Source organism: Penicillium vulpinum (assembly GCF_028829585.1).
Source record: "Penicillium vulpinum strain IBT 29486 chromosome Unknown utg000001l_segment0_segment0, whole genome shotgun sequence".
In the NCBI taxonomy this organism is placed as follows: Eukaryota; Fungi; Ascomycota; class Eurotiomycetes; order Eurotiales; family Aspergillaceae; genus Penicillium; species Penicillium vulpinum.
The window spans coordinates 1014103-1039431 of NW_026643241.1; the positions used below are offsets into that span (position 1 = coordinate 1014103).

The window sequence follows — 25329 nt, forward strand, 5'->3', positions numbered from 1 at the left end:
TCGCCAATTGTGGGACTTTTTTCAATTTTCCTTGCGTACATTGACAATATAATTACTTATGTTTGTTGTGTGGCTTATTTGTTCTCAAACAGAAACAGCCCGGAGTATTTAGTGTCTAATATAATGGTATAATATCTGACAAGCCATAGACCAGGCTATGGCTACAAATGGCCCAGGATCTTAATTGCAATGAGTCATTTCTTCGTTATGGCCAGTTTCTGGAACCATTTTAAGAACACGGCATTCTTCGTGACAAGGGGCTAGGATGCACCATTACCATGATACAAAGTTGTACAGTGTAGAGATAGTGACTGACCGTGAAAAAAATCTAATTGATCCATAGCAGACAATAAAAAGTAATATATAAAAAAAAGGAGAAGAGGTGGGGGGATCCCCAGTGATGCGCAGCCTTGAGGCTATCACACACGAATTTTGGTTCCAAGGAGGATCGAACCCAGGGAGGGGCCTCATTAAGAGCAAACGATTGGACAATTCTCAATCAGATGTTGTTCTTAACTACTACACCACCTGGATTCGCTAGGAAAGATCTTAATTTGTTTATATCCCCCGGGGGCCATCGTTCGAACAGGCGACAAGACCCACTTAGCGGGACCCACCCAACCCAACCTTATTCTAAAAGAGACCTACAACATACCTAGGTAGCTAAACTATGTATATCTAGTTTTTGGTATAGTAATGGCGAGTCAAAAGGCCTTCAGTGCACGTAGGATCAATAGTGAGGAATAAAGACGGTGCGTAGGCAGGGCCTTGGGCAAATATGGGAAAGCAGCAAGTATCTAAGGCAAATAGGTTTCTTTCCTCATTTTTAATGCCTCATAATATGCAGAAGGAAAAGAAATGAGGGTGATTCCCAGCAATACATACCCTTAAGGACATCACACTGGGAACTTTAGTTCCAAAGGCAATTGACCAGGACTTATGCCTCATTATAGTACGCAGTTGGGCGTTAATCTTAACTACTACACTACCTGGAATTCAAGGCAAGGTCTTGACTTGTTTATACCTCCCGTCACTATTACGTGAAATGCCACAATTCTCTTCCAACCTCACAGCAAATAAGGCAACATATAAATTTACCTCATCTGGGTCCTCTCTGAAAGATCCAACTTCCAATAATTGTGTGTATGGCATCAATTGTCATTCTGCCAGACAATTTGAGAAATATTTTCCCGTGTACCCTTCTTAATTTTACTTAACTTATCAACAGTATCATTAAAGTTGCAACATGACTTGTCCTGTCTATCGTAGTGCATTATTTAAAAAAAGAAACGGTAGCATAACTAATTTGGCTCTCCATCCCCCTCGCTTGGCACTACTGTCGGGAAGCATTATGGTAGAGTATTTAGATTGAAATTTGGGGATACTCAGATGGCCTCAAGAACCCGCTGCGTATAGGTAGAATGCGACCGTGTATTTCTTACCTACTAATTCGGGTATTTTGTCATCCATAGGAAGGCGGGCACACAGGTCCATGCTAGTACCCGCGAGCTAGGATATAGGAGAGATATGGGAGAAAGAGCGCAGAAAAGGAACTGATAGATTCACTTCAAGTCAGGTCGACCACAGGATAATTATATTAATGATTTTCATCCTATGCTGATATTGCTATTGTGCTCCTACACGCGGGTATTTTGTCGAAGTCCACTCGCCTAGTTCATGTCAGATCGCCAACTCGAGTTCGACGGCTCGTCTTGTCCTGTCAGGGGCCGAATGGAACGTTTATCGGCTTTGGCTCGGAATCTTCAATAAAAATTAAACGTATTGTCTGTCGAATAAGTGAGTCTCCATGCGAAACCGGTGCGTATATACATCCCTTGCTTCGCGCTAAGATTGACTATGGATAGCGGCCTCGAAAGAACTGTTAGCTACTCATCAACATGGCGGCCCAGGATGTATTCGATCGCTCAATGGACGAGGATATCGCTCTCGGAAATATGTGGTACGAGCAAGAATTCAAACGCTCGTTCACTTTGTTGGACATGGTGGGCTTCAGTTTCAGTATTGTGACCTGGTGAGAATACCCCTCAATATGACCACAAGAGTCATGTCTAATACCTCACAGCTGGACTGCTTTAAGTGGCGTCTTCATTATTGGCATCCAGGCCGGTGGCCCACCTGTCATGATTTTCGGCTGGATCGGGGTCTGTGTGTTCACAATGCTCATTGCCCTGGCAATGGCTGAGATGTGCTCGCGTTGGCCAGTAGCTGGAGGCCAATACTCGTGGGTGGCCATGCTAGCGCCGCCTCGAATTTCCCGACAGCTGTCATATATCACTGGGTGGTTTATGCTGACCGGTTCGTAGCCGACGAGTTTTAGCGAATAGATGCTGATCTCTGTTTGATAGGACTCCTCGCTATGGGCGCGGTCAACAATTCCTTCGGATCAAATTATATCCTAGGCCAAGTCAACCTGGTCTTCCCGGACTTTGTTATCGAGCGGTGGCACACCGTCCTGGTTGCCTGGGCCGTGGGGTTATTTTCTCTCGCTGTCAATGTATTCGCACCCCACGCTTTGCATCGCCTTTCCCGCTTCGTCTTGATGTGGAATATCGTCTCGTTCATCATCGTGATCACCACACTTTTAGCAACAAACCACCAGAAGCAAGATACAGGCTTCGTATTCCACGAGTTCCGGAATACGACGGGCTTCGGTGCTTCGATGGCTACTATTGTTGGGATCCTACAAAGCTTTTTCGGCATGTGCTGCTACGATGCACCGAGTCATATGACAGAAGAGATGACCCACGCCAGCCGAGATGCACCGAAGGCAATTATCATGTCGGTCATGATGGGGGCTGTAAGTGGACTACTCTTCCTTCTGACACTATGCTTTTGCATGGGTGATATCGAAGCAACAGCCAATTCAAGCACCGGGGTCCCCGTCATACAGATCTTCTACGATTCAACCCAAAGCAAAAGTGGAACCTGCATACTGGCAAGTATGATCACTGTCATTATCGTGATGTGCTCTATCGGTCTCCTCGCTGAAGGATCAAGATCAGTATATGCCTTTGCGCGAGACCGTGGGCTGCCATTTTCCGGCTTGTTATCTCAAGTCGAGCCGAAGAAGAAGATACCTCTGAACGCTATTTTTCTCACTGTTGCAGTGCAGCTAGGGCTGAATGCGATTTACTTCGGTGCAAAGACGGGATTTGAAACGGTGATTTCAATAGCTACCACGGGGTTTTGTATGTTGACATATCTGACTGCAAGTAACCACGAGCCTTGAACAGCTAATGTGGATTCAATCTAGATGTCTCCTACAGTCTTGTATTTTTCGCCAGACTACTTGGCTATTTCTTCCACCACCAAGCCTCCTCCTTCGACGGACCATATTCATTGCCGCTTCCGGTGTCGCTCGGATTCAGTGCGATTGGCCTGCTGTTTCTGTTATTCGCTTCTATTACATTCAATTTTCCCTCTGATGCTCCGGTCACCTTTCAATCGATGAATTATACCAGTGCAGCTATCGGTTTGGTGACGTTGCTCAGCCTTCTGACCTGGTTTACCACTGCAACACATCGTTTTGTTGGCCCTTCGGATGTCAAACACTTGGTCGTCAACGGCATAGGAAGCGCACAGACATTACAACCCACGGATGAGGATGGTTCAAGTACGAGCAAAGAGAATAATGGTAAGATATTCTCCTAGGAGAGATATAGCCTAGACTAGAGATACTACACATCCGACCGATATTAAAAAGTAGAACGGTGAATACGAGAATTTGTTACAAAGAACTAGAAATCCACGATCATAATTCATTCTCGTTGAAATTCGTAGGCTATACAAATTATAAAACAGCCCATGATTAGCCCAGGGCAAAACAAAACACACGTAGTAGCTGCAACAAGTAGGGGAATAAAAGTTTAAAGTCCAAACAACGTGACACCAAAATACATTGCGGTAGTGCCAATGACCAAATCCAGGCACTTGACAAACACAAAGAACAACTTTACCACTCAAGAGGCTCGTTCTTCACATCACCACGGTTGGTCTTGGGAACAGGAGCAGCCTCAACCATAGTTGCACCACGGCGACCACGGCTAAGGTAGCCACTGCCATCCAGCCAGGGGGTCTCAAGGGTGCGCTTGGCCTCGAAAGTGCGGATCTTGTCCTCCATCTGGAGAGTAAGACCAATATCATCCAGGCCGTTGATAAGGCAGTGCTTGCGGAAAGATTCGACCTCAAAGGCAGTGATCTTGTTACCCTGAGCATCCTTGATCTCCTGGTTGACGAGGTCAACCTCGACCTCACGGCCGGCGCGAGCCTCATCGGTGATCTTCTGCAGAGCAACCTCATCAGAGACGACGACGGGCAGCATGCCGTTCTTGAAGGTGTTGTTGAAAAAGATATCGGCGAAGGAGGGAGCGATGATGCACTTGATACCGAAATCGAGCAGAGCCCAGGGGGCGTGCTCACGGGAGCTACCACATCCGAAGTTAGGGCCGGTAACAACAAGGATCTTGGAGTCGCGGTAGATGCCCTGGTTCAGGATGAAATCGGGGTTCTCCTTGTCATCAATGTAACGGAGCTCATAGAACAGCGCAGTACCGAGACCAGTACGCTTGATGGTCTTAAGGAATTGCTTGGGGATGATGGCGTCGGTGTCGACGTTGGCGCGATCCAAAGGAGCGGCGATACCCTTCAGGGTAGTGAAGGGGGGAAGACCAGTGCTCTTACCACCGCCGGTAGCAGGGGCCGAAGAGTTGGCGTGGGGCTCGTTGTCAGCAGGGAAGTCCAGGACGCGGTCGAGTTCCTCCTCAGTCTCGGGGGATTCCCACTTGGGCTGCTGGACATCGATCTTGGGAGAGGCCTTACCAAGGACAGGGCTGGCTACGATGTGCTCACGAACATCAGCGAGCTTGCCGACAATGGCAGCAGTGGCAGCCATGGCGGGTGACATGAGGTGAGTACGACCCTGGGCACCCTGGCGACCCTCGAAGTTACGGTTGGAGGTACTAGCACAGCGCTCCTTGGGGGACAGGATATCTGGGTTCATACCCAGGCACATGGAGCAGCCAGCCTCACGCCATTCGAAACCGGCATCAGTGAAGATCTTGTCGAGGCCCTCGGACTCAGCCTGCTCCTTGACGAGGCCAGATCCAGGGACGATCATAGCGCGCTTGATGTTGGATGCAATCTTACGGCCGTTGACCACCTTGGCTGCGGCACGCAGATCCTCGATACGTGCGTTTGTGCAAGATCCAATGAAGACCTTGTCAACCACAACATCCTTCATGGGTGTACCAGCGACAAGACCCATGTACTCAAGAGCCCGCTTGCAGGAGTTCTTGCGGTTCTCATCCTCGAAGTCATCAGGACCGGGAACAACACCAGTAATCGGGACCACGTCCTGGGGAGAGGTACCCCATGAGATGGTGGGAATAATATCCTTGCCGTCAAGGAAGACCTCGCTGTCGTACTTGGCGCCAGGGTCGGACTTCAGGCTGGACCAATAGCTGGTAGCCTTGTTCCACTCTGCGCTGCCGTACTTAGGGGCTAGAGGGCGGCCCTTGAGGTACTCGAAGGTGATCTCATCGGGTGCAATCATACCGGCACGCGCACCACCCTCAATAGACATGTTGCACATTGACATACGAGCCTCCATGCTCAGTCCACGGATGACGGATCCGCAAAACTCGATAACAGCACCATTACCACCAGCAGTGCCAATGACACCGATGATGTGGAGAACGACGTCCTTGCTGGTGACGCCAGCGGGCAGCTCACCATCAACCTGGATGCGCATGTTCTTACTACGGCGAGTAATGAGTGTCTGGGTTGCGAGCACGTGCTCAACTTCACTGGTTCCGATACCGAACGCGAGGGCACCGAAAGCGCCATGTGTGGAGGTGTGGCTGTCACCGCAGACGACAGTTGTGCCGGGCAGAGTGAAACCCTGCTCGGGGCCGATGATGTGAACAATGCCCTGACGCTTATCGCCCATACCAAAGTAGGTGAGACCGAATTCCTTCACGTTCTCCTCCAGGGTTGTGCATTGGAGACGCGAGTCATTTTCCTTAATAAATTCGGTGGCGTTTTTGAAGTTCTTTCGTGAAGAGGTAGGGATGTTCTATCCGGGGATAAAAAAGTCAAATTAGTTGTGTGCTGCTGGTGGAAGTTGGATTAAACATACGTGATCAACTGTAGCAAGAGTGCAGTCCGGCCGGCGGACCTTGCGGCTGGCGTTTGTGAGGCCCTCGAAGGCCTGAGGAGATGTAACCTCGTGAACAAGGTGTCGGTCAATGTAGATCAAACAAGTGCCATCTTCTTGCTCATTGACGATGTGGTCCTGGAAGACCTTGTCGTACAAGGTTTTGGGTTTTGACTCGGCGGAAGGCATGGTGGGGGGTAGAAAGTAGCTCGGAAGAGGGGATATGAGGGTACAAGATTGAAGATGAAAGAAGGGAGAAATAATAGGTGGGAGCTCAGATGAAAAGTAATATAGTGATAAGTACCAAGACCTGGGGGAACCGGAGTGGCAATGGATTGTTATATTTTTCTGCGCTGAAGCATCCGCGATGTCGCTGGGAAGCTTCTCGAGGGGCAGGGCCGATCTCGGACGGTCAGCGGCGAATAGTAGCAATTTTATTGGCCGAGGCTGTGACTCAGCGGAAGGCCGATATCGGTCTGCACTGGATGATCCAAAAAGGGGAAGGCGGCTATTTACGCTTTAGTACGGAGGCCGCAGGAGGCCCGTAGACCGCTCCGGACCCAAGTAATCAAAAACACGTTGATTGGCTGTGCGTTCCCAGGCTCCGCCTCCGATCGGCCCGCCACTTTTTTGACTCAACGCTTGTACGGCGTATGCTTGGCAGACAAAAAAGCCCCATTCTTATTCATTCTCAAATTGCATTTCCCACACGGAAGTTGCGAACTCGACGAGTTCTTGTGTTTGTAGTAACAAACACTACGTCGACTTCTTTACTACTCTCTGCTGGCCGTCAGAATAGAAGTCCAAAGGGGATCAGGAGCTGTGGTAGAGGCCGATCAGTGTCAAACCGGATTTTACCATCGGATTTCGTTATGGTCAAGTATGCTTTTTTGATAGATCGGGAGAGCTAAGAGCTCCACTCCCACTGTTCGATGGTGATCTAGGGACATGGACCTCGATTCCAATAGCCATATTAGCCTGCCCTCTTGCTGGATCTACCCAGTAGCGGCAATCGCGGCGAAGTTTTGCGAAAGTCTCCCAAGAGGCGACTTCTAAAATTACTGATGGTCTCTTGCACGCCCTGGGTGGTGGTCCTCGTGGCGCCGACGCCCCGTCTGCCTGCCTGCTTGATTCATCTGTGACAGTCAACGCCGTGGATCTCCATATGCCAGTCGCTCTCTATAATCCCATCGACGAAAGTATCAATGCGATCAGATGATCAAAAGCGCCCTGCAGCTTCCTCATGGCCTGGATCGGGCATCTTAAAGACAAGGATGTGGGTTTGGGGATTGAACGATATTTTGTCATGAAAAGGAAGATTTGCTAGTGGGTCAAGGAAATCTTGTGCGAAATTCAGGTTCAATGATGAACATAATGTGATCACTTCGCGTGCCCCCTGTCTGTGGCGTAATCAGATCGTCCTGTTGTCCTTCGCAACTTCCTTGAGTAGCCCGAGCTCTTATGTTTTGTGCGCGGAAAGAACTATAGAGACGAGCATGCGCGAGTGAGATCGCCCGGCAGAAGTCATCCATGCCATTGTAATGATATACTTTAACCAAGTGAGGCAATTCTTCGATATCCTGCGGTCCATATTGACTGGCCCTATCATCAGGCTCGCTCATCTTCGCCTTTCGAGAATAGAAGCATAAAGACAGTGTAGTAAATGGGGCCAGGGAACTTGATTATATAGTTAGTTAACTACATACATTATAACTTATGTAGTTATGTAACTTAATCTCGGGCACTCGTCAACCGCCAAATCAAGATGGTTCCCTAAGTCGTCCCCACAAAACTCAGCGCTGCCACAACCATCGTGTGGATGCCATTTTCCAAGGTCGGATGGATCGCTGGGGCAAAAAGATGCGAGTGGTTGGGGGGAGTTCACTTAATGTGCCTTCTTTTTCGTGCTTGGCCCAGACCTTCTCATCGGAGCCGCTCCAACCCCAGAAAACATAGGGTTTGTCGACTGCTGTAGCCAGATCCGGGAAGTCCTCACTGCCGGGGAGCGCCGCGCTTACCCTTTGATGTTTGTCGCCAAAGAATTCGGTGAATGACTTTTGAATTGTATCTGTGGTTTCTTGATCGTTCAACGTTGGAGGGAATGCATTGAGTGTCTCAAATACTGGCTCCTTCGGGGACTTGAACGCCTCGCATTCGGCCTTCACAATCCGCTTCACTGCATCTAGAGCCGATGTTCTCGTTTCATGGCTCATGCTCCTGATGTTCACTTGTAGGACAGCCTCATCGCCAATCACGTTGACAGTGTCACCGGCCTTCAGGCTGCCGACCGTCACCACAACGACTTCCTCGGGGTCAATCTCCCGGCTCACAATCGTTTGCAGTTTCATCACAATGGACGAGGCAAGGACGACAGGATCGACACACCGGTGGGGCATGCTGCCGTGGCCGCCTTGGCCAAAGACGGTGATCCGTAGACTGTCAGCCGCAGCCAGGAATGAGCCGGGTTTGCTGACAATACATCCAGGCTCCAAAGGGAAGACATGCTGTCCAAAAAGTACGTCAGGGATCGGGCAAGCATGCTTCTCAGGGTCGAACAGGCCATCGTCGACCATGGCCTGTGCACCGCATCCACGTTCCTCGGCCGGCTGGAAGAGGAAAATGATAGTGCCCGACCATATATCCCTCACTTTCAGTAGGGTCTCGGCCGCACCCAAATTGCATGTAATGTGCATATCATGGCCACACGCGTGCATCACGGGCTTGACGGCGTCATCCAACTGCGTGTCCTTCATGGTTTTTGTCGATGCGTACTCCAGTCCCGTATCCTCGTGAACGGGTAGCCCATCCATGTCGGCTCGGAGCAAGACCGTCGGACCTGACCCATTTTTGCAGATGGAGATGAGGCCAGTGCCACCGATCCCCGTGCGAATATCCAGATCCGAGGACAAGCTCTTCAAATGGGCCGCGATCTTCTCTGAGGTTTCATGCTCGAGAGTTGAAATTTCGGGATTCTGATGAAATTCTCGGTAGAGTGAGGCGTAGGCGCTCAGGTCAACCTTATTTTTCTTCAGAGCTGCCTTGAAGTCCATATTCAAGATATGGATTGTATTCTTCAAACTCGGAGTATTTGTATACAGCTTCTTGGTGGTGCGAATCTTCGAATTCTGTACCAGTGTGTCCTTGAATACGAGATGGCAGGAGCATGGTGAAAAAGTCCTGACAGAAAGCCTATCGTCATTGGGAGCTGTTGTGGATCTCTTCTATAGCTTTCAACGTTGGTTTTAGAGACCGCGGTTCATGGGTTCCGCCGCACGGCAAGGGATGTGAAAGCCACATACTCTGGCTTGGCTAGCTTGACCCAATAAGAAATGTCCTTAGTAGTGGCCGATTGCTGACCAAATCCCAGTGGTCATCCTTGATTGGATTGGAGATCTCGGGAGTCTTGACATCATCCGTGGATGGCCGAGTTTTGGCATTGAACAATCCCGATAATCAAACTCGTACCAAATTAAAGATAAATAATGGTGGGATTTTAGGATAAACAAGGGCAACAGGCAACGGTACGTCTATTACTCTTGACATCATAACATCCGCTGGTGCATCCGGGTCTTACTTATCTTACTTAGCTAACCCTCGGAGTTGAGGTCTACCTAGGTATGTACCACCCATAGCTGGATAATCACTGATCGCGAGCATTCAAGCCCTCAGAACAGCCTCGCGCCGTCGCTTCGCAAACTAGTCGCTGTTTTTGAGGTGTGTATTAATGGCCTGTCGCGTCGGAGTTGAAGGATTCCAACATCACTTCCAGCGCCTAGCACAAGTACTAGCAGCCGCGGTCTTCGTACACAGCTTTCCATGCGTCAAGATCCGCATGCCAACACGGTACCATCGTGCGCAATTGCAGTATGTCCGGCATGCAACACTCCCGTGACCGAAGTTCCTCAGACCGCGGAGGTAAACCGGCAACCCAACAGTTTGCAAGGAAGAAGCATTACGCGACCCCCGGCTACCGTCACCCCGCAGGATGGAATTGAATACTCCTGCTTTGACAATAGACTTCCGTCAACGACACCGCAAGAAGAAGGGCCAGAGGTCCTGAGTACAACCACCGCGCCATTACAAGCCAAGAGGGCCGTGAATAGCCAGATATACATACTCAAAGTATGCCGTACCCTCATCATATTTGGTGCTCCGATGCATCGCCTCGAGCGGTACGTCCACCATACAGGATAAGCGCTTGAGCTGAACATTCAATCCTTCTACATGCCCGGCTGTATGATGGTATCTTTTGACAACCGTCCGCACGTGGCAGTGTCCTTACAGATAGTTACGTGCATGCTGTGTACAAGGACGTCATTCACAAGAGAACTACCCTAGAAGCCGCGTGTATCGACCTTGATGAAACCATACAGAAGGATGACAATTATGCATTGTGGATTCGGGTCCTAGCATACGGGCTGGCCTCTGCGAGTATTGGACCTGTATCATACAATGCCCAACCTGTCGACCTACCTATCATCTTCATCCTGGGCACTTTGATCGGCTTTTTGGAGCCGGTACTAATCCCACGGTCGGATTTCTACGGCTACGTGTTTGAGATATCCGTCGCAATTGCTGCATCTCTCCTCGGCCGCGCCTTCGGCTCTATCCACTGGGGCCAGGGTCATAGCTTCTGCTTCTCAGCCATCAGGCATCTATCGTTATGATCCTTCCGGGATTCACCGTCACTAACAGTGCCATCGAGCTACAGTCCAAGCACATGGTTTCTGGAGCCGTTTGGATAGTCTACGCGATCGTGTATACTTTGTTTCTTGCCTTCGGCTTCACCATCGGCATCACCATATACGGCGCCATCGACAGCAACGCCACATCGGCGACCCAATGCAGCACAACTTTCTGGGTCTGTTGGCCTATCGCCTTCGTTTTGACATTCTCGTTCGCCTACATTATCGTGAATAAGGGAGATTGGAGCCGAATTCCGGCCATGCTAGTTATTTCAATGGCTGGGTGGGTGGTCAATAACTTCTGTGGGCAAGCGTTTGAGGCAGTATCATCCCTTGCTCAGGCTTTGAGGGCACTTACAGTCGGCGTCCTGGCGAATGTCTATTCGAGGATCGAGCACGGCGTGGCTGCCGCACTTATGCACCCCGCCATCTACATTCAGGTCCCTGGTAGCTTGGCCGCTTCGGGCAGTCTGATCATCGGGCTGGCGAATGCGGATCAGCTCACTAGAAATGGAACGGGTTCTCCCCCGTCTCGACAGGCAGCTTTCTCACAACTCGATGCGGGTTACACGATGGTCGAGATTGCCATTGCAATCACAGTTGGTATGTCTGTCAGTGTATTGCTAATTTATCCGCTGCGTAAGAAGGCGAAGAGTGGTATCTTCAGCTTTTGAGAAGGACTGGCCTCGAGAGTGTGGCTTATATACCTATTATGTCAAATAATAAGGTTAAATCGTACTACGCCCAAATTTGAGCTTAGAAATTGCCCATTTGAGATAGATAAAATCCTTATGTTGACAAAATATTAGGATCCGAGCGCGAGGGATGGATTAATAATGCTGCCTAAAAATCTCATAAAAATGCTCTGTCTCCTTTTCTTTCTTGCTGCTCTATTTCGCAATCGAATATGGCCGATTATCTTGCTAGTATGTACCAAGTCCGCTACGCCACTGAGGCCGATATGCCAGGTTTGTGCGAAATCAATTATGCCAGTTTCAAGAAATATCGGTTCCGCTCTGCCGTGTTCCCTGAATCTGATCCTGCGACCCTAAAGGATTTCAAGGCACTTAATGGGATGAAGCAAATAGCAAACCCCGAGATGCACATTGTTACGGTGAGCGATTCGACGACTGGCCATGTTGTTGCGTATGCCCGATGGTTTATTCCGGAAATTCTCGGAGTACCTCCCCATACCTGTAACCTTAGTGAAAGAGGTGCCGCCCAGGTGGCTGCCGCTGAAAGTCCACTAATTCATGCGCCTCGGCCTATGAACGAAGGGCTCTTTTTCGCACCTCGAAAGCTCCTAGCGGGCGCACGGAAGAGACATACCATAGCTCGAGATATAGGTACGTAGCTGTAAAATGGGAGCTTGATTCAAATATCGACTCACTGTATCCTCACTTGCAGTTCTTGATTTCCTAGCCACTCTACATACGCATCGTGGTCGTGGAATAGGCTCCGCACTGTTGCAATGGGGCATCAAGATTGCGGACAGCTTGCATACTCGAATCTATCTCGAGGCAACCTACGCTGGCTTACCGTTATATCGCAGGTATGGATGGGAGATCCTGGAGGAGCTCGTATTGGATCTAGAGCCACATGGGGAATACGGGAAGGAGGTTTTCATCATTATGCTGCGTGAGCCGCTGTCGATCGATTATCCTCAAACATGAAACCGCTGCAGAAGATCGGCTTTTGGCCCCCAGAAGTTACATATCCAGCGTCTGTGATATCATACTAGACTGCGACATTGCCTATATACGGCTCTGCCTTTTTAAGTAATTTGATTATATATACGGAGTAGTAGTAATGGTATACAGTAGGTTTAATACGTATTTATTATTTTGCTGAGCGAAGCAAAGCAACTAACAAATTTCAATACTTCAAATATATGTAAGCCCAATTCCAGTATACTGTTGGCCTATGTTGTACCCTTCCTTACCTGACCGTATTTTGGCTACGTATACTCCGTACGGAGTAAACCCTGCATGGTGCCCACGCGCCCGTCTATGGGCGATATCGCAGTCTACTAGTAGCGATAGCTCACAATTCAAAAAAGGGCGGAAAGATGTGCACACTACGGATTAAATGGCATAAAATGGAGGGGATGGCTGTGCTTGTACATATTGCAGGAGCATGACGCCGGATCTGTGATGAACGTGCATGAACGACGGCTGCCAACAGCAAAGTGGAGCAGAATCAACAGATGAAGCGATGTGATATGTCTGGCATGAGGTGCGTTGGTCACGCATAGCTATCGACCCAAATGCGCGCCGTATTTACCCCGCCCGGCGTGTTCTATTGCTCTGCCCATGTTCAGACCAGTAAACTGAAAACTATTTCCCTCTGTGTTTCGCCTCCCAGCGTTTGAAAGCCAAGCGCAGGAAGAAGCGATTATTCAGGGGGGAACCCATACCCAGTCGATACGGCTGGCCTATGCCTGCAGTCCTTGGTGCCCGAGGTCTCTCATCACTTTACATCCTGAAGAGCATTATGGACCGACTTAACCATACACGGCAGTAGGTTGATACGGCTAGGCCTGTTCTTCCAACCCTTTGGGCGTACTTCGACTACAATTGGAGGGACTATTTATGTACGGAGTAGGCCCAATATGATCACGTAGCAATAAACAGATAGGGATAAGAAACAAGGAATAGGACGAGTCCGAACCACACTAATTCCTTCAGCTGAACTAGCCATCACTATAATATATGATTCCAACCTGTTTGTTCTATTTCCCAAGAAACACCTGCATATGCATCGCATCGCTCAGCACCAAGGGGCCCCACAACTGCATCAAATGTGGTATTTTACGACTAGTAATTGGCTGTAGCTCGCAAAGTCCCAAAATTGAGCACAAAATTTGGGTGATTTCGATCAGTTGGTTATCTAGAATGCATGTTGGGTCTTTATTGATAGATATCCCGCATTCCACTGGCCATTTGTATTTGCCCATTTCATCCAAAATACAAAATGCCTCCAAAACACAGAAAAGGTAAAGCAAAGAATTCTCATTCAATGTCCACCGGAACGGAATCTATGTGTTTGGCCTGTGGGGCCCAGCTGAGCTCTCCGGATACCGACACCGAAAATGTCGACATAAATGAAGAATTCGGAGTCGAAGATCCAGACAGCGATGGAAATACCCCTCTCCACAGGGCTGTTCAGAGTGGCTCCCAGGCAGGTACATTGGCTTTGCTGAAACGAAATCTGCCTGTCGATCCTGTGAACAACTACAACCAAAACACTCCATTGATAGATGCCTCAGTAGAAGGCCATGAAGGAATAGTGCTGATACTTCTCCATCACGGTGCCGACACCGAGTCTCGCAATGCCCATGGCAACACGCCGCTTCTGGTTGCAGCTTTTAACGGACACGAGAAGGTCGTTTCCATACTTCTGAGCCACAAAGCGGAAGTCGATTCACGCAATAACTCGCAAAATACTCCTCTTCAGCTAGCAGCCTTTGCAGGTTATGATAAAATCGTTTCTAGACTTCTCGAGTCTGGCGCCGAGATTGATTCATGCAATAACGAGAAGAACACGTCTCTTCAGCTGGCAGCATCTGCTGGGCATGATAGAGCTGCCTTTGTACTTTTGAGCCACAAAGCTGAAGTAGATTCATGCAACGATACTGGGAACACATCCCTCCAGTTGGCCTGCACCGAGGGGCATGAGGAGGTTGCGCGGATTCTTCTTCAACATGGAGCAGGAGTCGACAGCTTCAACTATGATGGATACACCCCGTTGCACTTTGCGGCCGAGAACGGTAAAGCAAGAATCGTTGCACTCCTCTTATCCAAACATGCAGGGCACAGCAGAATGGATGAAATAAGAAGAGTTCCGCTCCATTTGGCATGCAACAAAGGTTTTCGAGATATCGCAGAGATGCTTTTGAAGGCCGGTGCCGATGTCAATGTGGAGACCGATGGGAAATGGACACCGTTGCATTTCGCATGTGCTAAAGATAAAGATCAAAAGGATGGCGAGATGATTGATGTTATCAAATTTCTCATAGCCAATGGAGCTCGAGTCAATCAAGCCACGGATACCGGCATAACACCCCTTCACTTCGCGTGTACGTCTGTACATCCCAGCGCCATCGAATATCTTGTTCGCAAAGGGGCAAATATCCACCAACAAAATGATGAGGGAGAATCGCCTTTTCAACTTGCACTTGAAGCGCCTTCTATCAGGGAGTATGAGCCCTTACTGTATGAAAAAGCTGGACTTCTCCGCACAAATGAAGAGGGATGGTCGGTTCTCCACAAGGCCTGTTTTGAGAACACTCTTGAGAAAGTCGAAGCTCTGCTTAGTGATGTTCGACTCGATCCATCAATTCCTAATGCTGCAGGTAAAAGCGCCCTAGGACTAGCGGTTGATCAGGGTTATCAAAGTCTTGCTCTCTGTCTACTGGGTTCAGAGCAATATTATCCCGCAAGTCCGGTCAAAAGATGTGGATGTTTGACATCGCGAACGGAGCTTTCCGACATCGAGACAAAATTGAGTCAATACTACCGCGATAGCACACTGTCGGACACGCAGCTCGGTTCCATCGCGTATTGGATGATCGCCAACAAGAGTGAGCGTTTTTTCGAAAATCTTCCTCAGCCTGGGCTTCATAAATCACCCCACTACAAGGGAGGAATGCATGCGCTACATATAGCTGCGCAATATGGAAATCTCAATTTGATTCAAGGGAATCTCTCAGATCTCAATCCTGATGACACGTCAGAGGATGGATCAACCGCCCTTCACGCCTCCGCGGCATTTGGCCATCGGGAGATCACCGAAATACTTTTGCACAGGAACCCGATATCTCACAACGGTCAGGTGGCGCTTAAATTGATTGTTGATAGGATTCTTCAACCTGACAATCAAGGAGAGTCTCCATTTTCACTGGCCGTGAAAGAAAAGCATTATTTGTTGCGAAATTACTTTTGGGATGAGCTTCGCAGGTACACAATGAACAAAGACTTCCAACAGGCGGATCCAGATCGAGCGGAGAAAATTCTGGAGCTTGCTTCTCGCTTTGAAAGGCCAGGAGAAGAAACATATCTTCTGGCGTTCCTGAAAAAGTGGTTTGGTGAGCCTAGTCCCGAAATATGCAACAAAATAAATTTGCAACCAAAGGATTGGAATGTACTTCACCATGTGGTACATCGTGGCGAAGTTGTTGCATTATGGTGGCTCCTCTCAAATGGGGGCCATTTTGAGAACCAAGAGATAAATTTTGCGCACCTAATTCTTGAGGCTCGACAAAGCGGCGAAACCACGACTCTGATGTCCGAACTGCTCCAAAGTCCGCCTAAAATAATTGAACAAGCAACTATCACCGACAATGACGACTTGACACGTCGTCCTCCAATGCACTCGGGCTCCTCTCTGAACAATTACCAAGTCACCATCGTCGATTTTTACACAAAGAATGATCAGGTCGACTTCCAAGTGATTCAACGACCGCTTGATCATATCATCTACGATCAAAACCTGGGCCCCAATAAGTTAATGGAAGATGCTTTGAGTAAAGATTATCGCCATCTGGATTCTTTGAAGCAAAAGTTGAGGACGAGAGACTTTACTGCGGAAGCAAACAGTCGATCTACCAAAGCAGCCAAAAAAGCAGACTTGGGAACTCTGGAGTTCCGCTGGCTGCACCTTCCTATAAATCATGTACGAATTCAATAAGGAACAGACTCATTATACTTGGACTAACTTTTACTCAATTAACAGGTAGATATTACCGATGTAAGCATTCTATGTGAATCATTGGGAATTATGAAAAACTAACAGATATAATAGGATCTTTGTCAACTTTTATCTCATGAGGCTGGAAGATCACGGTAGTACGATCGTTCATTGGCCACTTTCTTCAAAAGAAGCCAGGTCCCTGTCATTGCTGGACGTGGAAAGGTCTTTCTGAAACCGAATTGCTTGGTATGTTGCTGTATCTTACCATGACATATTTTTTCTGATAGGTTATCTATTTTTAAAGCGAGAAGCAGCTTCTTCATATGATCAGGCTAGTCGCAATACACAAGAACTTCCCAGTACAGAAAGAATTGCAATTCATGTGAGTCAATCAGTTCCAGATTTCGCGAAGAATCCGCTGAATTGGGTATAGATGCCATATTTAACCAAAGCAATGCTCTCACCTTCTACGAAAACTTCCCAAAAGCCGGAGAAAGACGAAAAGCAACCAGAGATGGGTGTTTTGAAGTTTGATCTACCCTCTAAATCACATGAGCCCATGACACTTGACCAGTTTTTCTATCCATCTCTTGACAATGACAAAAGAGACAACGACCAGGTAGTTACGCGATACGTGACAGAGCGCACCAATGATGCCATCGGAAGCAAGCTAGTGGGAAAGCCTCGTGAGCGACCAATTCTTGCTATCGATCAAATATGGATCAGAGTGCTTGATGATAGTATGAGCTGACCACATGTCCCCTGGATCCCGCTCTATTCTAATGGGCCTGCAGAAACAATCATAAGCAGCTCCACAAATCCCACAGAGACATTTCAAGGGGGAGTTCCGGAACAGGTTCGCAGACTTATTACGTTTAATGAGGAAAACAGTCGCTTTGAGCGACCAAAGACGATTGATGCAATGATCGAGATCATTCTGAGCATTACGACAGGGTTGTTCTTGCAACAAGATTTCTTCCCAAAAACAGCAATGGCAGGAGGACAGACGGCAACTGAAAGCAAGAACGTGCTTCAAATTTTCCAGGAATCAGTGCGAAATATCGTATGTAGTGATTGACATACGATGTTTTCTTCTACGAGCAACTCAGGGTGTCACTAACAATACACTTCATAGATGAACAAGGAAGCCGTTCTTTACCAAAATTTTGTTGACACTCTGAAGGAGCCAGATTCTGATATCCACAGGCATGTCTTCATTAGAAAGACACCGAAGAATCCGTATCACGTCATCACCGCCGAAACCACAATGATCAGGGAGATCAAAGACATTCGTGATGAGTTGAACATACTTAAGGCGGTTTTTGAAAGCCAACAAGCAGTCTGGCATCACACATTCAAGACCGATGATTTGGAAACCTTCTCCGGATTTCGATATAGTCATCCTACAAACCCCACCCAGATTTTGTGGGAGATCGAACGCATTATCCAGGAAGCTGCTAGTGCTCATGAATCTGTATGTCTCCATCAAGACTTCTATGAGCTCTTTAATCTCTACTTCCCTCCCTCCCTTTGCCTCCTCTTCGCTAAGATAATACTGTTAGATCGATGCACTTCTAGAGTTGCGCTCAAAGCAAGCCAGTATCAAGGATGCCGAGTATGGAAGCCTGCAGGCTAACGACGCTGCAAAGCAAGCCAACACTTCGTTGGTTTTCACCATCGTTGCTATTCTTTTTGTAAGCAAACATCCTCGACATTCAGAAATTGAAGCTAAAGGAAATATGTATAGCTCCCACTATCATTTCTGACCTCGCTTTTTGCCTTGAACGTAACTGATTTCCCACATCTTAATGATACTGTGGCGTATGAAGGATGGTGGATTTTCCCGATCATTTGTGAGTCCTCCTGTATTTCTCCTCCCGTGTGCTTGTCATGCATTTCGAATCAAAATTGACTAAAATACTTTCCAGTCGGCACCTCAATCTGCGTGTCTGTTCCATTTCTCCTTCTTGCCTTTAATACCAGCCACCCTGTGGGCATATGGAGATCTTTCCGATTTTCAACGAGTGATTCTAAAAAGAGTGCTCAAGATAATTTCCTGTCAGAAGACAAGGCACATGAACTACCACAACCGTCTGCTGTGACGGGCTTTTTCAAGGGAATAGCACGACATAGATCAAAAAAAAATAGATCAGTCGAGGATGGTAATCACTGAGGGCTGTGCCAATAATGAAATGAGAAAATGCAGATGCCCCTAGAGAGAGGCAGGGAATTTGTTACTATATGCCACCGCGCAAGTCAAGCTAATAATATTGACGAAGTACTAGAGGGTATCGCTATCTAGAAATGACAAGACTAGAGAGGAAAGATTCTAAGTGAGGATAGAAGTAGGGATCGAGTAGACAACTCTGGTCTGTACTAAGCCCAATTAGGAAGTGTCCTACTTGTCCGCACCTTACTATCTTTCCTATGCCTCCATCGCTAACATCACGGAAGAAACGAATAGAGAGAGTTAGATACCCTTTGACAAATCTTGTGGTCTAAATCTGGGTCTGGCTTATACTGGGTCGTGCGGAATAGATTATATATAGATTTATATACGTCATGCGTTGGTGTATACATTCTTTTGGTCACACTCGGTGATAAGAGGACATATGTTCCTAGCAAAAGAACCGTTAAAATTCAAACTTGCCTCACGATCTAATATCCAATCTACCTAATGCCATATGCTAAAACGCCGATGCCGATATCTCTCAACCAAAAATTCATAAAGTATAGGAAGAAACACGGACCCAATAGCCTACCGAGGCGAAGAGCCCAGATCAACCACAATCCTCTTTCCAGACACTGAACCACTCCGCAACGTCTCGAGCGCCGCATTAATACCCTCTAATCCACCCTCTGCATGAACAATCTCTGGCAATGTAAGATTTGTCGATTGCAGAAGATCTTCCAACCAGCACACCATAGCTTCACCCACTGCAGGAGCGGTATGGAAGAGCTTAATGGGCACAGTGTGATATTGTATTCCCTGGTTCTTCTCTTTGGGCAGACCGGCCAATCCAAGTAGATGGGCGTGCCCATCAGGGTTAAGAGCCTTTTCAAGCTGTGTTGCTGTGTCTGTTCCGACTATATCAATGGCATATCGCAGCTTGCCCCCGGTGACACCGCGAATAATTTCCACCGCACGATCAGGATCATGTCGATCGACTAGTAGATCTGCCCCGGACTGCACAAGCTTGGCACCATGCCGTGCTGCATCGGCTACGCAAATCACGCGTAACCCGGCAAGTTTGGCCAGTTGAAGAGTTATCAGACCAGTAGTTGTTGAGGCTGCGATATGAATGTCAGCCGCCAGATCATAGTAATAGAGGAACTTATTATCTTACCTCCCCAGATAGCAACCCAGTCTCCACGTTGTGGCTTTTCTGAATCCAATAATGACGCGAAGCACTCTTTATGAATATCTGCGGGTATATCATTTCTGTCGAGCTTTTTGATGATATTAGGCAAATTAGGACCGGGGACTTGTGTTATGAGAGAGAAGTCTAGTCCAAATGAGACACCCAAAGCTAACGCAGCAGCGACGAATGCCACTCCGACAGAAGCTGAAGCGTGAATAGATGTTGAAGAAGGAATTCGAGCAGCATTGAAGTCGGTGGCAATGGCGTATTCTTGGAATGCTGCTTTTCTAATATCCCTGTAATCGGTTGATGGGACCAGCACAATGTCGCCTACACGAAGACGTGATGACCCTTTGGGGACTTGTAGTACACGGCCGGCTAGATCCCGCCCGTTGATCCATGGCAAGCTGGGGATACCAAAGTTGAACGCCCTAATCGACTTATCGTTAGTCATCGATTATAATCTGTGAATGCAGAATAGTAATACTTACGGTCCTTTCCAGTCAACAGGGTTGAGTCCGATTGCAAGGACCTGCGAATTAATAGTCAGCACCTCGTGTTATACCAGATCCAGTCCGCACAGGCCTGTCATACCTTGACAAGGATCTCTCCGTCATGCAAAACAGAGGGAATAGCATGATCATCTACCAATGCGTACTGTTCACGGGCCCCCTTGAGAAGCAAGACTCTTTGTCTTGAATCCTCAGACCGCGGCGAGGGGGGCTCACTCTCAGATCTTGACTCATTGGAGTAATCTGAGATAGGCTCCGAATATAAGTTGTGGCGGAAAGTAGTGGGGGTCTTCTGCAACCCCTCGAGTTGGAGGCAAGTAGAGGTGGTCGACATGATGTTTGGGGGTAGTAATGGCATGACTTGAAACTAGATCACAGGGAACTTGCTAATCCAACTATTAGGCTCTTTCTATATTGCCCTTGGTACCAGTTTATATGATTTCTCGGGCGAGAAGAGAAAGGCAAAGCACGCCTCTTTTTAGGGCGCGGGGTCAGTGATACCAATCCCTCCCATAGGAACGTAGGGCTAGTAGTACCTCCACTAAATGCTTGGCTCTGAATCTGCTTAGCAAGATGGGATAATTCCGTCTCAGATTTGCGCAATGAGAGCCTTCCCGTATTTCCGAGGTCTATTCGTAGTCCTTATCCATTGCTCATGGCGGGGCATAAATGGCGTGATAAACTGGAAGACTGTAGATCAGCGCTCTTATATTTGCTTAAAGATGAGTATGAGAACTGGAATCATCAAAGGGAAATGACAGAAACCTGATTAGCAATATATACAGGATAGTCCAGTAGAACCGAACATTAACTACTTTGTCAAATTACAAATTCGAAATTTCAAATGTCAAATGTCGAATTTGTAAGTTCTCCAAACTGATGTGATCCCGGGTTGCGATGACGAAACCTGCAACCCCAACCCCAGGATCTCGACACTCTGGACCTGAATCGCGAATATCTCTAAGATCTAGAATGATAATCAAGTAATTCACTTCTATCAGAATTGGTAACTTAAAGTGTTCGATTTAGTTATGGATATGAAAATATATATCTGATCACGTTCGTGGTAGTAACTGTAACACCAGGGATTACATATGTAGTACAACATACCTAGGTAGTTAACTAGGTAGCTCCGGATATCACTTATATGTAAATAGTATTACTCTGAGTCTACGCCATATATTGTATAGAATATAGAGTACAAATCCATATTTTCAACATCTCCATGTTCCTATCCGGATTCTCAAGTTCCCTTTAACAATTATCCTCATTGGCAAGCTTCAAAAAGATCTGAGTGTTCTAACCGTTTTCCAACCTTGATTATTTGCCTGCAGGATTTGTGCCGCGTTCTGAAAACTCCGTGCAAGCACGTAATTTCACCGTAGAACGACAACATAAATCAGTTGTCAAGGCTAGATCTCTTTGAAGCTAGACAGGGAGGCTAAAAAACCAAGACAAAACAATATTCCCTTACCGTTATTGCCAGACGCGCGGGACAGACCCTTCGAGGCAGTACAGCCGACAGCGTTTGATATGGGGAATAAATCTTGTGCGGGCGCTGCGGTTATAAACGAGCACAACCCCTTGCAAAATAATTCAACGACTCAATTATCCCTTCTATTTCATTATGACGAACCCCGAAAAACATGTTGCACCGAGTGACGAGGTGAACGGTGAAGGTTTGAATCCGCCGCTTGGTGGACCACGTAAAGGTGAGCATAGAATATGATGCTATTGTCGTTTAATGAAGCTGACCGTGACCCTGAAAGTCAAATGGTACCGTTCGTCGTTTTATAATGCCTTCATCCTCGGTCTTTGCAACTTTCTTGCTCCCGGAATTTGGGGCGCCATGAACTCTTTGGGTGGAGGAGGCGAAGAGGAACCCTATCTCGTTAACGCAGCGAACGCCTTGACCTTCGGACTCATGGTAGTCTCTTGTTTCTTTGGTAGTGTTATCGTGCGATTTATCGGCATCAAATGGACACTCATCGTGGGAACAATGGGATTCGCCCCATACGCAGCCGGGCTATACACAAACAACCGATTTGGTCAAGAATGGCTGGTTATCCTGGGCGCTGCACTTTGCGGCATCTCAGCGGGCATATTTTGGATGGCGGAGGCAGCAATTGCACTTTCATATCCCGAGCCATACAATCAAGGACGCTTCTTGGGATTCTGGCTCAGCTTTCGTGTTGGAGGACAGATACTCGGCGGTGTCATCAGTCTGGGCATTAATGCCCATCGGTCAACATCGGGCTCTATCTCATACACTGTGTATCTGATCTTCATTGCGCTGCAGGCTCTTGGTCCTTTTGCTGGTCTGCTTTTGAACAACCCGTCTCAGGTACAGCGAAAAGATGGAGTCCCTGTTAAACTCCAGGTGACAAACAGCATCGGATACGAGCTAAAGAGCATGGTGAAACTATGGATCAATCGCAAGTTTCTGTACATCATTCCATTCATTTGCCAGGCTGTTTACACAGAGGCTGTGATGTTTTCGTACGAGGGGTTGTGGTTCTCGGTACGGGCCAGAGCTCTCGGGTCCTTCCTTTCCGGCGTGCTTGCTTTGATCATCGGCAACCTTCTAGGAGTCTTCCTTGACACCAAGCGGATATCTCTGAAAAAGAGAAGTCGATACGCATTCTTCTTAGTCGTCGGGTGGCAAGGGATGTGCTGGATCTGGGCTTCGGTGGTGACAGCAGAGTTCCATAAGACAAACCCGATATATGACTGGACTGACCCAGGCTTTGGGAAAGCGTTCACCCTCTTCCTGTTCTGGGTCGCTGGCTTCCAGCTCAACTATATGTATCTGTGAGTCTAATCGCGATGATTGACAGTTCAGTTGGACATATGCTAACTGATTAGATTCTTCTTGGTGGGCAACCTTGCGGATGATCAAGAAGAGGTCGTCCGGATTGCAGGCTTGTTGCGTGGAACTGAATCCGCCGCTCAATGTGTTAGCGTACGTGCATCTTATCTCACTTCTGTGCAACATTAATACTAACGAGGTGTCTCTAGTATGGTTTAAGTAGCGTGAACATCATGGCCGCGGTGGGTAGTATATACCTCAACTTTGGCTTGTGGGCTATCGCGATATTTCCTGCCTGGCTCATTGTCAAGCAGGTCGGGGTAGCCTTTGGGGATAAAAAAATCGCCAGAGAGACTCCTGGTTTGCGTGAGGCCTCGGATCGCGACTCAAATAATGGTGCAAGTCTATAAAAAGAATTCATACAGCAGAACTACATTTAATTTAGAATTTGGGTATATCCCCTTGTCCGTGTTGAAAATATATACATTGAAAATATGCCTCTTCTATGATGAGCCTGTTCACAGGATTCGAGCAACCCAGGACACTTTTAAATCTATGCGATAAAACCGAATTCCCGGTTATCATGATGGAACACGAGCAACGCGAGGCGATGTCGTACGAATAGACCGATCATTCCACAGACAGTTTGTACTGCAACCATGTGCCACGCCAGTCGGTCTTCTCGCATTGGACCCATCCACACCAGCCAAAGATTCAAGATAGTGAGATTGCTCGATTCAGTAATTCGACCATTCTCATCTTGGGTAATTCGCACCAGTCGTAGGGTGTGTAATAAGCGCAGTGCGGTATCGATTAAAGGCGACGGGGGATTCGTCCACTCCGTGACAGAAGCATCTAGCAACCCAGTGGAAGGGCTGAACTTTGGCAATCGGTGGCGAGGACAAGGGATGAGTTTGAAAAGTTGGGGAGTTGAGTACAGAAAATTGAAGATCTGCGGGATGAACAGTAGCAGTAGGGTTTTGCTGAAATGCCCCAGGATACCAACCACGGCGAACACCATTCCTGCGAAATAGCAGTACGTGTCACCCACGAATACCTTCGACGGATACCAGTTATGGCACAGAAGGGCTGCTGATACACCAATAAATGGAAGCAGGAAGTATATCGACAATAAGTGCGAGTCAGTGGCAGGGTGCGGGTATGGTGTCATAGGTGCAAGGTACATCGCATCATTGGATAGCAATTGCATCGCAATCACCAGTGACTGAGCAACCTCGATACCGTTAATACCGGCCAACATGTTAATCGCATTCGGACAGAAGATCGCCACCGCAGCCATGTACATGTAGTACAGCCACCCAAGATCAACAATGTCGCCCAGGTAGGGTTGCAGCGGTACCGGGACGACGACTTGGGTGACGCCAAAGTCAACAAAGTACACAATGAGCATGGGGATTGCGGAGAAAGCAGGGATCAGGACTTTGTGTCTCCAGCGAATATCGAACAAGTCATCACCGATCCCGAGGATCACGACGGATTGCAAAGATAAAAGACCAGAAAGGTAAGATGCGAGCTATTCAATTACACGTTAGCTCAAGCCCTACCTCAGTGAACACAAAATCAAAACTCACCTTGCCATGCGGGAATCGATGAAGGAATCGGCCGTTCTCAATATGCTGCGATTCGATCACAACGTCACGGTTTCCACCGCCTGATGTGGCTGCCACGATATCCTTGTAAAAGGCAAACGGAATGAACATAATGAGCGACATCAGGTAAACAACTGCGCAGACTGCGCCCATGGTTTCAGGTCTAGATCAAAGTATTAGTACGTGCTATGACCTCGAGTCCAAGAGCCATATACATACATTTCGGGCCGGTTAGGCTTTGCCATATCTTTGCCCTTAAGTCCTGCTTTCAGAAATACAGGCCCGAGCCACCTGATCAGACTGAAGGCCACTGCAAATACTATACCACATAGCGCAATTGAAGCCACTAAAGGCGCCCCATCACCTTGGAAGGTGGTGTTGAGTATGGCTAAACCGGCCCCCACGAGGGCTAGTAGACGCCAAGTCTCCTTACGGGAGAGGGTGCTTGAGGTATGCATGGCGGACAAACGACCGGGATGGCAGGA

General features: G+C 47.9%; 11 protein-coding genes across 11 annotated transcripts; 7 read left to right on the plus strand and 4 right to left on the minus strand.

Moving 5' to 3' along the window:
- Positions 1-1898: 1898 nt before the first annotated feature.
- Positions 1899-3672, plus strand: N7479_000372 (putative GABA permease; the record flags this gene model as incomplete). The annotated part of the gene is made up of 4 exons (XM_057248070.1): positions 1899-2032; positions 2084-2316; positions 2367-3209; positions 3275-3672. The coding sequence occupies 4 exons, from the start codon at positions 1899-1901 to the stop codon at positions 3670-3672; spliced, it is 1608 nt and encodes a 535-aa protein (XP_057112502.1).
- A 301-nt stretch (positions 3673-3973) lies between these two features.
- Positions 3974-6364, minus strand: luA (3-isopropylmalate dehydratase LEU1; the record flags this gene model as incomplete). The annotated part of the gene is made up of 2 exons (XM_057248071.1): positions 3974-6094; positions 6158-6364. 2 exons carry the CDS (start codon positions 6362-6364, stop codon positions 3974-3976), a joined length of 2328 nt encoding a protein of 775 aa, XP_057112503.1.
- Positions 6365-7968: 1604 nt separating this feature from the next.
- On the minus strand, positions 7969-9225 carry N7479_000374 (hippurate hydrolase; the record flags this gene model as incomplete). Its single annotated transcript, XM_057248072.1, has 1 exon — positions 7969-9225. The coding sequence occupies one exon, from the start codon at positions 9223-9225 to the stop codon at positions 7969-7971; it is 1257 nt and encodes a 418-aa protein (XP_057112504.1).
- A 766-nt stretch (positions 9226-9991) lies between these two features.
- On the plus strand, positions 9992-10842 carry N7479_000375 (uncharacterized protein; the record flags this gene model as incomplete). The annotated part of the gene is made up of 2 exons (XM_057248073.1): positions 9992-10347; positions 10449-10842. 2 exons carry the CDS (start codon positions 9992-9994, stop codon positions 10840-10842), a joined length of 750 nt encoding a protein of 249 aa, XP_057112505.1.
- A 53-nt stretch (positions 10843-10895) lies between these two features.
- On the plus strand, positions 10896-11534 carry N7479_000376 (uncharacterized protein; the record flags this gene model as incomplete). The annotated part of the gene is made up of 1 exon (XM_057248074.1): positions 10896-11534. The coding sequence occupies one exon, from the start codon at positions 10896-10898 to the stop codon at positions 11532-11534; it is 639 nt and encodes a 212-aa protein (XP_057112506.1).
- Positions 11535-11767: 233 nt separating this feature from the next.
- N7479_000377 (uncharacterized protein) lies at positions 11768-12533 on the plus strand (the record flags this gene model as incomplete). The annotated part of the gene is made up of 2 exons (XM_057248075.1): positions 11768-12206; positions 12268-12533. 2 exons carry the CDS (start codon positions 11768-11770, stop codon positions 12531-12533), a joined length of 705 nt encoding a protein of 234 aa, XP_057112507.1.
- A 1345-nt stretch (positions 12534-13878) lies between these two features.
- On the plus strand, positions 13879-16548 carry N7479_000378 (ankyrin repeat domain-containing protein; the record flags this gene model as incomplete). The annotated part of the gene is made up of 1 exon (XM_057248076.1): positions 13879-16548. The coding sequence occupies one exon, from the start codon at positions 13879-13881 to the stop codon at positions 16546-16548; it is 2670 nt and encodes an 889-aa protein (XP_057112508.1).
- Positions 16549-17005: 457 nt separating this feature from the next.
- Positions 17006-18653, plus strand: N7479_000379 (uncharacterized protein; the record flags this gene model as incomplete). The annotated part of the gene is made up of 5 exons (XM_057248077.1): positions 17006-17291; positions 17379-17614; positions 17687-18025; positions 18114-18245; positions 18480-18653. The coding sequence occupies 5 exons, from the start codon at positions 17006-17008 to the stop codon at positions 18651-18653; spliced, it is 1167 nt and encodes a 388-aa protein (XP_057112509.1).
- A 656-nt stretch (positions 18654-19309) lies between these two features.
- On the minus strand, positions 19310-20759 carry N7479_000380 (zinc-binding alcohol dehydrogenase family protein; the record flags this gene model as incomplete). Its single annotated transcript, XM_057248078.1, has 4 exons — positions 19310-19842; positions 19899-20344; positions 20405-20445; positions 20508-20759. 4 exons carry the CDS (start codon positions 20757-20759, stop codon positions 19310-19312), a joined length of 1272 nt encoding a protein of 423 aa, XP_057112510.1.
- A 1293-nt stretch (positions 20760-22052) lies between these two features.
- On the plus strand, positions 22053-23644 carry N7479_000381 (DUF895 domain membrane protein; the record flags this gene model as incomplete). Its single annotated transcript, XM_057248079.1, has 4 exons — positions 22053-22137; positions 22195-23236; positions 23291-23387; positions 23444-23644. 4 exons carry the CDS (start codon positions 22053-22055, stop codon positions 23642-23644), a joined length of 1425 nt encoding a protein of 474 aa, XP_057112511.1.
- A 143-nt stretch (positions 23645-23787) lies between these two features.
- On the minus strand, positions 23788-25302 carry N7479_000382 (UDP-N-acetylglucosamine--dolichyl-phosphate N-acetylglucosaminephosphotransferase; the record flags this gene model as incomplete). Its single annotated transcript, XM_057248080.1, has 3 exons — positions 23788-24768; positions 24827-25007; positions 25064-25302. The coding sequence occupies 3 exons, from the start codon at positions 25300-25302 to the stop codon at positions 23788-23790; spliced, it is 1401 nt and encodes a 466-aa protein (XP_057112512.1).
- Positions 25303-25329: the final 27 nt, after the last annotated feature.